The 11,224-nt window shown below is 53.2% G+C and overlaps 1 protein-coding gene across 4 annotated transcripts; it reads left to right on the forward strand.

The window, feature by feature from the left end:
* The first annotated feature begins 345 nt into the window (after window positions 1-345).
* Window positions 346-5,303, forward strand: LOC128142660 (uncharacterized). 4 transcript variants are annotated; one of them, XM_052788885.1, is made up of 4 exons: window positions 346-416; window positions 1,365-1,605; window positions 2,511-2,631; window positions 3,367-3,882. In XM_052788885.1, the coding sequence occupies exons 1-4, from the start codon at window positions 353-355 to the stop codon at window positions 3,628-3,630; spliced, it is 690 nt and encodes a 229-aa protein (XP_052644845.1). In that variant the 5' UTR covers window positions 346-352; the 3' UTR covers window positions 3,631-3,882. The 4 variants fall into 4 exon arrangements, 3 of the variants coding, with proteins under 3 accessions (XP_052644845.1, XP_052644846.1, XP_052644844.1); XM_052788886.1 differs by lacking the exon at window positions 346-416 and adding an exon at window positions 426-615; XR_008235467.1 differs by lacking the exon at window positions 346-416 and adding an exon at window positions 4,728-5,303 and having other exon boundaries at window positions 1,099-1,605; window positions 3,367-3,750.
* The last annotated feature ends 5,921 nt before the right edge of the window (window positions 5,304-11,224 follow it).

Consider the following 11,224-nt stretch of genomic DNA (forward strand, 5'->3'; position numbering starts at 1 on the left):
TCCCACCCCGTGTCCCTCTCCGGGGTCCCGTGTTCCCCCCGCCCCCGGGTGTCCCCTCCCGGCAGGCACCTCATTAACATACGCTTTACATACATTTGCATACCCCGCGCCCATCGCTCACTCCACGTGACGCGCGGGGATCCCCGCAGCGGGCGGGGCATCCCCTCCCATACCCCCCCTCCGCCCCCGGCCTCCCCAACCTGGCTGTGATTGGCCGCGCTCGCTGTCACTCATCTGTGGGCGTGGCCCACCCGCTCACCGCCCCTTTAAGGGAGGCCACGCCCCTAGCGCCGCTCCCCCCGCCCACCTCCCCTCCCCGGGGCCGTTGCCCGGCAACGCGGGGGCGGTAACAATGGGGCGGGGCGAAGGGGCGGGGCGAAACTCCCAGCGCTGCCCGGGCAGGCTTCGGATTTGGGGTAGAATGGCTTTATTTAACTTGCAAATTTAGGGGGTTTTTGGTGGGGGTTTTTGTTTTAATTTTAAGCTAGCCCTACCCCCCCCGCGCTGCTGCTCCTCACCCAGAGTTTCGGCCGTGGTTCTAAGCCCCCCCTCGTCTGCCAAAGCCCGGCCTAACCCCGTGGCTCCCGTCCGCTCCACGGAGGATTCCAAAATCCCGTGGGTATCTCCCGGTGCTTCCCCAGGGCTATTCCCGCTCCGCACCCGCGTCACCGCCGAGTCCCTTCCAGACGTTCTGGGTGCTCGGGGGAACCTTTCCCCTCTTTCCCCGCCATCCGCCGTGCCGTACGGATGTTTTTTCCCCGCTGTGGGTTTTTTCATCCGTTCTCGTCCCGGGTTCCTGGCCTCTCCCAAGAGGCGGCTGCGGGACAGATGAATCCCGGTCGCAGGGCAGGGCTGGATCCTGGCCTATGAGCCGGGAACGGTCGATTTGGGCTGGGAATGGCGGTCCTGTTCTGCCACAGGGCTTGGGGGAAGAGGAGATGTGAGCCTCGGAGCATCCATCCAAATTCCCTTCCTCAACCGTACCCGGCGTGCAAACCACAGCTAGGCACAAAAAGCCGGAAAAAGGCACTAAAAAATGCCAATTTATGGGATGCTGAATGGATATTTCCTCAAGGATCCCATTTCTGCATCCGCTCCAGCCTTGCTTGGGAGTTTTCTGTCCTCGCCGGAGGAGCGGCCGGAGCGGGAGGCCCGTGGGTGGGAGACAACGGCCCCGCCGATGAGCCGGCATCAAGCTTTTCGGCAGAGATTTCAGGGAAACGGGAAGGAAGCAGGACGGTCGCGCATTTCCCCTCCGCTGCCGCCTCCTTTTGCATCCTCTGTGTTTCGGGAAGCGCCACGGCTTCAGCTCGCTCAGAGGGTTCATTTTTATTTTTTTACTTTAATTTTTCCGTCATTAACAGCAACTGTCTCCACCAGCCTTGGATTTGCTGTTCACACGAGTCCCCGGGCCTCTCCACCGGCGATGGACCCTCACCCTTGTCCCCGTCCCCAGCTCTGCTCTCTGCCACGTGCCCTCATTAGGACAAAGGGGGGGAAAAAAATCAGCTTTTTGGGGTTATCACGCATGAAGTCGCAGAGGAGGGGACTTTCCCATTCGCTTCTTCCACCGAGAAATGAAACCGCTCTCGCCTGCAGCCCCGGGTACGTTGGCTCTCCAGGTGGGATGCTGTGTTTCACTTCCAACCTGGCACCAACTTCCCTCTCCCAACGCTCTCTGCCTCTTTATTTTTCTATTTCTGGTTAAAACTCCCCGGGATTGCCTCGGTCTCCGCCGCCGCCGTGAGAGGGAGCACTCAGCCCTGCCGAGGCCGAAGCGGCTCCCTGGGGCGTAGGGCTGATGTTGGATGGGATTTCCCTGAGCTGGGCTGTCAGCATCTCGGAGTCATCGCTTCCCGGGCCCCCGGCCAGCCGCCAGCTCTGGATACCGGCATGATGTATTTTTGAGCTCCTTCAGCCGGGTTTTGGCCACAGGTACAGGGAGAGCCTGCCCGAAAACACAGCAGGCAGCGAACCCGCACTCCCACCTCCAAGTCTCTGCCTGCAGCTGCCTCAAATCACCTACTTATTTGCTCATTAGTTAATTTGGGTGGGGGGGGTAAGACACCCCCTTGGGTAGGGCAGCCTGACCTCCAGCTCTTTCTCATCCTTAATTTGGTGGCCTCCTCCTGTGGAGCCAGCTCTGCTGCTAGCGGGACGTGGCGCCGAGGAGCCGGCTGGGGTGCCGGAGCCATGCCGGGCTAGCCTAGCCAGCCGTCCCACTCCCAGGCTGTCTGGGAAGGGGGATAAACACAAGGCCATCGTGTTTCCAGGGGTTTTCTTCCATGGCCGGAGCCCAGCTCGGCCTCCTGCTGTTGGCCAGGTCCTGCAGCGCCAGGGACGGCGCCTCCGGGCCAGTTTATACCCAACTCGCGTGGGAGATGCTCCAGCACTCGTGACATCCAAGAGCTCCGTAATGCCGTCTCTGGGAAGAGGCGGCGAGGTGCTGGGGGTCGAATTGCTCCGCGGGTTTACTCTCCAGTTCTGACATCTCGTTTTCTCCGTGGCAGCTCTGAGCGGACGGTTCAGCAAAAGCTGAGGGAATCCTTCGCTGTCCCACGGCTCCTGGTCAACAGGCTCGCCGCCTTCCTGATTGAGCTGGTTCACTTCCTCGGTGAGACTGTGGTCCAGGTGAGCCGCGCCGGTTTCCCTGCCACTGAGAGGAGATGCAGTACGAGCAGTCAGGATCTCCAACCTCTAATGGAGAATTTTCCATCTGATTTTTTTTTTTAAATGTCTGTTGATTACTTTTTTTGATGCTTGTTTGCCTTGAAGAGCTCTGGGCTGTTACAGCTCAGTCCCATCTCAGTGGTGAACGTGTTTGTGGGGAGGCTGGGCTTGTTCTCCAGCAGAAAAGAAAGCCCCAAGGTCAGAAACACTGGACATTCGATGGTGGAGGTTGGGCGGCATGAGAAATGGGAGTGTTAGATACTTAACCCAGAAGATCAGCTCTCCAAAAACTGTGATTACATCCCAAATACACCACCAGGAACCTTTCTGCCACCGATATGCCTGGTCTGGGGTCACTGGAAGGGGACAAGGCAAAAGGAGACATAATTGTAGGAGGTGATGAGACATGCTGACAACCCTGAGCATAAACTTCTGCTTCCCTTCCTCTGAGTATTTCCATGTCAAAACACTTCAGTATTGGGAGGAGAAACTTTGGGTTCTTCGCTATCTCGGACTTCTCCTCCCATAGTGAAATTTTTGCATCTCGGCCACGTTTTCGGCATCTCTACGAGAAGTGGGGAGTTCCTTCTGAGTAACTTGCTCTTTACAGGGTCCCCACCACAACTCAGGATGGCATGCGCTGCTGAATATTCATCAAAACCAAGCATTTTAACCCAAATTTGCCTTCCCCTCCAGGTGCTGGTGGTCGGTTTGCTGACAGCTATCAGCGATCATATTTTGAAGCCCTTCTTGGCGGCGACATTCAACAGCCTCCTGCAACCTCTGCTGCTGTTCCTGTTGAAGGTCCTCTGCAGCATCCGGGACCTGACGGACCCCCTCATCGACGTCCTGGCCGCCGTCTGCTCGCAGCTCGCCGTGGTGCTGCGGGCTGTCAGATTAGTGGAGATCAACCTACAGCCAGACAGAAGGACGGATCTCGGCGATGTTGGCAGCAGCTGAGGCTGGGCCTTGGGAGGCGAAGGAAGAAGGGGAGGAAGAAAATGCTTATTTCTGCAAAGAGCAATGCAAATTGAGGAAGAGAGGGACTGTCTGCAGCATGGGGAGGCAGGCACCGAGAAGGTGAGGAGAACAGTGTAGCCGCGTGTTTCTGTGCGGGTGGTAGGTACACGGTGCCAATGGGATTGGGTTTGTATGTTCTATTTTTGCAAACACCTCCTTAACCAACCCATTAAATGACAATTTTGTATCTTGGACTGTGTCCCTAGCGAGATGGTGTTCCTATTCCTGCCTGGAAGACTTGGCTTTCTGCTGGGAAGGACTTCCCTGTGCAGCCTCTTGCAGTGGGCCAGCCGGGCTCCTCCAGTGGGCTCTGCTGCCAATTTCAGAGGCAGTTTGGTGTTAGGAGCCTGATTTCCTCAGCCCCTGCCAGGAGGCGACAACTTTTCTCCGGAGAACCGAGCAGCTCCCGGGCACCCTTGCTTTGACTGGAGCAGCCCTCTGTAGCCAGTGGTGTGGGATAGCCAGGAATTTGGGGACTGTCTGAAAAATATGTGAATGCCACCCCTTCCATGTTCCTAAAAAATAAGTCTGGTACACGTTTCGGGTAGTAAGAACAGATTCCTGTAGCGACCAGGAGGCCAGAGGAGCAGAATCGCAGGCAGTGAAGCTTCAAGTGTGTTTTGCAAAACCTTTGAGGGGATCAGGGCTGGGACTAAGCCATGTTTTGGGGCTCACGCCTGTGCCCCAGGTGCCAGCTCCCCTCTCCAAGGGCATATCCTCCTGGGAACATTTCCCACTGCTTGCATGCACTGCGAGATCCCTCAGGCCTTGATGATTCCACACTGAAAGCCCTTTGCTTTTTATGGGCAGAGAGCAGCTTGTTTTTAACTTCCCAGCCTGTAAGATCATCCAAAGGATTGAGCCGGCTAGCTGTGATTTAATGAATGAGCTCTGCAACGAGGCGTTGCAAGGGGTCCCCCGCGGTGGCCGTGCCCGTCAGCGTGCGCTCGCTACCCTTGACTCGCTGGGCTATTTGGGTGCTGCTGAGTTCATGGAGTTGCAGTGGTAACAGGATGTTCCCCTTTGGCGGTGCAAAGGGACAAGCTGGAAGCCACCAAGGCAAAGAAGAGCTCTCCAGGGTCAGATGACCAAGGGTAGCATGTGATTGAAAGCCGGAGATGAGCCGAAACCTTCCGGGCAGCAGGAAATGTGCCGGTTTTCCAGGAGAGGGAGACCAGACCAACTTTGCCCTTGCTCCTCAGCTAAGAGCACCAGAGCCAGAGGTTAGAAGAGCCACACAGACATGAGCAGGACCTGGCCTCGTGGACTGGGTCCAGGATGTCCTGCAGCAACGTCACCGGTGCCAGGACTGTGCCTGGATGGCCACACAGGGGGTCCGAGAGCCCCCACGGGACACCTGGGGGACACATGGTTGTCCTCGGGGTATTTTGATCCACACAAGGCTCTTGCATCGGGGCACAGGCATGTCCTGGCGACTGTTCCCTGATAACAGACCTTCCTGCAAGGGAACGATTAAAATGAACAAACACAAACCATGATTAAGAGGATGGAATTAATTTGAGGTTTCTTGCTTTGTTGATTTAGCTCAAGATTCACTTTAATGATTTAAATGGCTTTAATTAAATCAATCTGCTCTGGGAACAAGAATTCCCCATTTCATTTTTCTTTTTTTGGCTAAAGCTCTCTGAAGTAGCAGAGATCCAGGAGACAGAGTTGGGAAAATTCAACACCCAGGAGTGAGAAGAAGCAGCTTGCATCATGCTCGAACAGCATCAGAACAGCATCTCACCCCAGGCAGGGACCCTCCATCCCATGCCGGGAGAGGATGTGTCTGCCATCCTGCTGGAGCCCTGGCTCCCGGCAGGCACCCCTGGAGCTGGGTGATGGGCGCAGAGCTGCCATCTTCCTCCTGCAGCCCCCTGCCTCGCTGCGGGACAGGGGATTTGTAAGATGTGTAGGTGCTGTGGACGCTGTAACAGCCGGTTGGAGTTTGTCTTGCAAATTAGACATGATCATGTCCTGGCAGCAGCAGTTCAAAGAGACCAAGGTGCAGAAAGTCACTGATTTTTTTGGAGTTTCAGGGCCTAAAGGTGAATAGGAGCTCAGGGCTACTGGCCGTGCATGTCTCCTTGGTGCTGCTCTGCTCATCAAGAGCAGAAAACTCTTTTCTTCCTTAAAAAACAAGCAAACAAAACCCAGTCCAAACTATGTGCGTTTAATGCACCCAGTCTGTGCCCTCCCTCCACTGCAGCGGCAGGCAGCCCCAGACACCAGCAGAGGTGGGCAGCCCGAGCTGCTCCAAGGGGGCTGTGCCCCTCCGGCACACATCCGCCTCCCCATGGGAGCATGTGTGTGCCCAGGATGGGGTCTCAATGCAGCCGTCCCATTCTCAGCTGCCTTCCACGTGCCCCCCACGCCAGGCTGCCAGTGCCCCTTGGCACTAGCAGCAGTGCTGGGTTACAGCACCGTGCTCGGACAAGGACATTTCTCCCCGTCCGCGTTGGCTGGCGGCGGCAATGCTCACGGGGCTTACGCTCACCAGCAGCCCGGGCTGGCAGCTCCCTCGCATTGCTGTTCCCTTAGATCACCGGCCCAAATGCCTTCCCTCCGGCTCATCTCTCCGCTCCGAGCGCTGTGGCTGAGCCCACGAAGACGACTCAGCACACGGCACGGGAGGGCGGAGGAGCGGCAAGATGCTTCTCCTGGCTCGCAACCGATTTTCTTAGCCAGCCTCGTGGACCTCAAGGCAGGTGTTGTGCCTGCTGGATGGGGGCACAGCTCTGCCCAGCCCTTTCCACCGTGATCCGTGGGGGTTTTGCTGATGGCTGCCCTGGAGCAGCCGGGGAGGAGTGGGTGCAGGGCTGGGAGAGCAGCCAGCTGGGATGTGGAGGAATGCCAGGACGCTGAGCGCAGGGCCTCCTTCGGCTCCGCGCGGCCATCGCTTCCCTAAATAGATGGCTGCAGGGTGGGAGGATTAGCTGGGGGCATTCCTCTGCCCCCGGCCGCTGACCCCAGGACGCGTTGCTCATCGCTATATTAAATCCTGCACACAACGGGTTGCTCTTCACAAGTCCTTCGCTCCAGGTGTCGGGATTTCTGCTCCTCCCTCCACCCCGCACTTTCAAACACTGCGGGGATTTGCAGATGCCGAGTCAGTTTTGGTTTGTTCCACTCGGATTTTGCAGGGGAGGTTTGTGCTTTTCCCTTTTGACGCCTCCTGGCACCGCTTGTGGAGCACGAGGGTATTTATAGCCACCCAGCGAGGTTAAGAGCCACTGCCTTATGGTTCATGAACGTGCCGTGCCAGCCCGATGACGGGGCTGGTCAGTGCGCGGTTATATCCACGTGGTTTCACAGGAGGAGCCAAGGGCCTGGCTCTGGATTTAGGTTTTGTCAGACAGGCGTCATGGGAAGGAGGTCAGACCTGCCGTGTGGCTCTGCTCAGGAGAGTGGCTGTAGGAACGAGGTTGTGTGGGAACCCACCAGGTTGTACCTCCGTTTGGGTACCAACGAGGCCACAGCCTAGGGTCAGAACAAGGCACAGAAGCATTGAAATAAATCAGGAATGAGCTGTTGGAGTAAGTTCAGAAAGGCGCAGTGTTTTGGTTTCTTGACACCTGCTTCCCATGGTCAGAGGTAAACTGAGGCAGGGCGTAAGTCAGTCTTTCCCATCAGGACACTCAGTGATACATCTTCAGAGCGGCCTCCTGACGGTCAGGTCACGGCTGGTTGTCTTGCCCATAAAAAATGGCGTCATGCTCTTGCTGCCTGTTCTGGAGCTCCTCCGACCTCCCACATCATTCCTTATGCTGGAGATGCTGCGTCTCCCTTTTCTCCGTGTTCCCACACGCAGCTCCATGTTCCCCACCCTTCAGCATACTGCTGGGGATGCAGCCCAATGTCAAAGGGCTTCCCATATTTCACCCGTGGGACCTGTTTTTCTACTGAGGGACCTCAGCCCATCTCATGGTCCTCCCTTGGAGCAGTTATCACCACTAACGATGCTCCTGGGAGAGGTTTGTCTGACCTGGTTCTTCCATCCCTCCTGTCTGAATCACCCCGCTGTAGATCTGCGTGCTGGACCTTGTGCATCCACAACCTCATCCATGGCCTGGATGTGCAAAGGAAGGCTGCTGCCCCACTCCCAGCAGGAGACTGCTGAAAAAACCACCCATATTTTCTTTTTTTCACCCTGATCAAGCACAGGTTTTCTGTGCTCTCCTCCCAGACCGCAGTCCTGAGACCTCCAGTTGTTGTCACTGCCCTCCTTTTGGCCTTCTGCAGGTGGCCCAGTGCAGGATCTAGGATTAGGGTTCATGTGTTTACACTTTGGGTTTGGGGTTTTTTTTTTCTGGTGCTGTTACCACTTTTGGGAAATGACCTGAAGAGAGGGTGGGAAAGCAGGCTGTGCTTCCAGCGAGCATTTGAGTCTCACTGTGCTTCCGTAGCAGCTTTCCCAGAGGGACTCATAATGGCGTGGATAGTGGCTCAGTATCCGACCGCCCTACAATGAAGCTGGCCTCCCAGGGCAAAGCTGGAGTTAGGAATTCCCTTCAGATATTCTCAATCCTTCATTTAATATTTGCTGTTGCCCTATTTGCAGTTCATGTGGAAGCAGGCCACCTTGCATAGGCACAGCTAGGAGAGACCTGTCTGTTTGCCTGCATTACACAAGCCATGGACTTCGCCAGTTAATCTGGGTTTGAACAACAGTGCATTTCCTAGGAAAAACATCCAGTTCTGTGGCAAAACCAAGCAGTCCTGGCCAGCAAGATTCCTTCCACCTGACTTCGCCTCCCTGAATGAGGCAGATGGCTTGAGGACAGAGTCCTCCAGTCCTCCAGCGCTCCAGCTCCTTCATGGCATTGGTGGTTCTCCAGACCACCACAGCTCTTCTTCCAAGGGTGTTTCTCAAGGGACTCACAAAGGTTTTAAGCTAAAACCAGCACCTAAACAGTGCCCTTGACTTGGCAGTGGCTGCAGCTGTGGGTGGGATGATCGATACGCCAACAGACTCATAAAATTCCCTCCTCTTTGTCCAAATACCAAGGTCATCCTCCCCTGAACTTCTCTGCTGTCTGGGGCATGTGACAAAGAGGTAAACAAGGCTACAGCTGGAAAGCTAGTTAATAAGTAATGTGTTCTCCTAATTCTGTGCTTTTGGAAGAGTTTGAAGGTATAATTAATAAGTATTCGGCACTTTCAAAAGCCAGAACACTTTATTTACAAAATGGGGACTGCAAAGATCTGATTTTATAGACGATTTGTGGTTGTACCCATTCTTAGCCAAGGTTTTGAGCAAGACAAGACCTGTGGAGAAAGGAAATATCTTTTGTTAGCCCTGTCTCAGCGGACAAAGCAGCTAAACAGCTACAGTGTTGGCAAAACCAAACCAGTGGGATCAAGGGATTGGGAACCTTGAAATAGGAAAATAAGGATTGTGAGAGGATTTTACCTCGTGCAAAATACTGGGGAGCGACCAGAGTATCCAGCTGCAATGTGTCAACGTTTTTAAAAGACTGAAAAACTGGAAGAACTAAAAAAAGAAACTATGAAAATGGTCTGACAGTTAGAGAAAAGGTCTTTTATGAAGTACTTAGGGTTCAGGGTTTCTTCAGCTCATCAGAAGGAAGGAGGAGAGATGATTAAGATTCTGCATATGAGCACTTCTGCAAGAAAACATAAGGTAATAAAATTATCTTAACAGCAGTGGAGAATATCAGAATGAGAAGTCACAATAAGAAATGATGGCCGCAACATAAAAAGCTGGATGGATCAAACGGGAATTGAGACACGGCATTTGATTTCATAAGGATGATTGGACCACTGGACCAGGCTGCTGAGGAAGAGGTGAATCACCCGCCTCTGCTGTGAGGAAGGCCGACTGACTTCTGCTCCTGTCCCTCTTGGAGATTTTAAGCTTGCAGGCCTAATCACCTCGGTCAAGATTTAGTGCTGAGTTAGATTTAGGAGGCCATAAGTGTGGAGGTATTTTAATCAAGTAAAACTTTCTGGGCAGAAAGTGAAGGACACACTGCTAACCTCCCGATAACTCAGGAAGAAGGGCCTCAAATTACTACTCAGTCCTCCTGGTTGTGGTCTTTGCTGGATTGACATTGTTCTAAACGTAGTCAGAAATCTGGGCCAGAAACTGAACTGAGTCACCAGTCTGACAGCGTTCGGCTTGGGTAAGAGTGTCCACCCCTGGACCCCTGGTTTCATGAGCTGGTCAGCGACACCTTCCTTGTTCTGTTGTTCTCCAAGCCATCTACCTAGGTCACACCGTGGCCTGTAGATCCGCACGCAGGATCCCTCGATGTCCAGATCATTCTGTGCCTGGGATGAGCTACCCCCTCGGGAAGGGAGGCAGGTCCTGGTGCTGGAGGTAGCCCCCTCCTTAGCCTTTACTCCAGAGGGCCATGCGGTCGTTGAGGGCAGGACCTGGTCGAAGACTGGCTGGTGAAATTGGGCTGCTCCCGGTTTTCCTTCGAGCCCTTAAATCATGTTTTATAAGACTATGGACTCAGTGATCCTTATGGGTCCCTTCCAACTTGAGATATTCTATGATTCCTTGTAAAGAAAAAAAGGAAGTTTCTAGTCCTCCTGGGTGTAAAGAAAAGCTTGGAAACACAAATATTAAAGTTTAAAAAACATGAAAACTACCTCCCCCAAACCATCTTTTATTAAAAACAAAATTACATCTCCTGATTTTAAAGTCTGTTCAGAATCTTCTGATACCGGACCAGCTATACTATACACAATTGATCGCCAGTATGGATCTGCATTTGAAATAGGGATGTAGCCTTACGCATGTGATTATTTTCTTGAGATCTTCTGATATCAGCAACTACAGAGATAAAAAAAGAAAGATGAAGTGTTCGCTTTTCAAGGAACTTTCGCGTAAGTTTTTTCAGTTCATGACTTAATAGTTGGGACGAGTTTTTAAATGTCAGCTGGCTGAAGCAGCTTTTAAAATTGTTTACCGTGACACAGAGGGTGGGAATTATCTCAGCGTACTGTAAATATCTGGTGTGAACATCTGCCACGGATGGCGCAGCTCAGCTCCCTTCAGAGACTGGAGAGAAACATACTCTTAGGGTACAATTCATCTGACCTAATTTAGGCATTTACTTTAGGATGAGATGAATCATGCCCTGGAAGTGCCTATTTCTTTCCAGTGACTATAAGGGGAGTCTAGACAGCCAGCACAGATGTGGACGTGAGCATCTCATCGAATGAATCGCATCCAACGCGATTAAGGCTTGACCTCAGCCACGCTGCTATTTGGCTGTAATATATCGACAATCTGATGCGTCATGGTACGCTGATGCAGTATGAAATCAAATAGCAACATGATGCTGCTTCAGGGTGATCTAGTAAAACGGGATTTTGGTTGTACGAGACATTCCCTTCCAATAGGATCACATCTTGCTACAAAGCACTGATTTTAAATGTAAGTAATTAAAATGCCATGCAGCATTTTAAGCCCAAATTGAAATGTATTTATAAAACTTGCTGTCAACTTACCGGCATAGGATCCTTGCACTCCTCCAAGTTATTTTTGGATCAATGT

Source organism: Harpia harpyja, chromosome 6 (assembly GCF_026419915.1).
Source record: "Harpia harpyja isolate bHarHar1 chromosome 6, bHarHar1 primary haplotype, whole genome shotgun sequence".
Lineage (NCBI taxonomy): Eukaryota > Metazoa > Chordata > Aves > Accipitriformes > Accipitridae > Harpia > Harpia harpyja.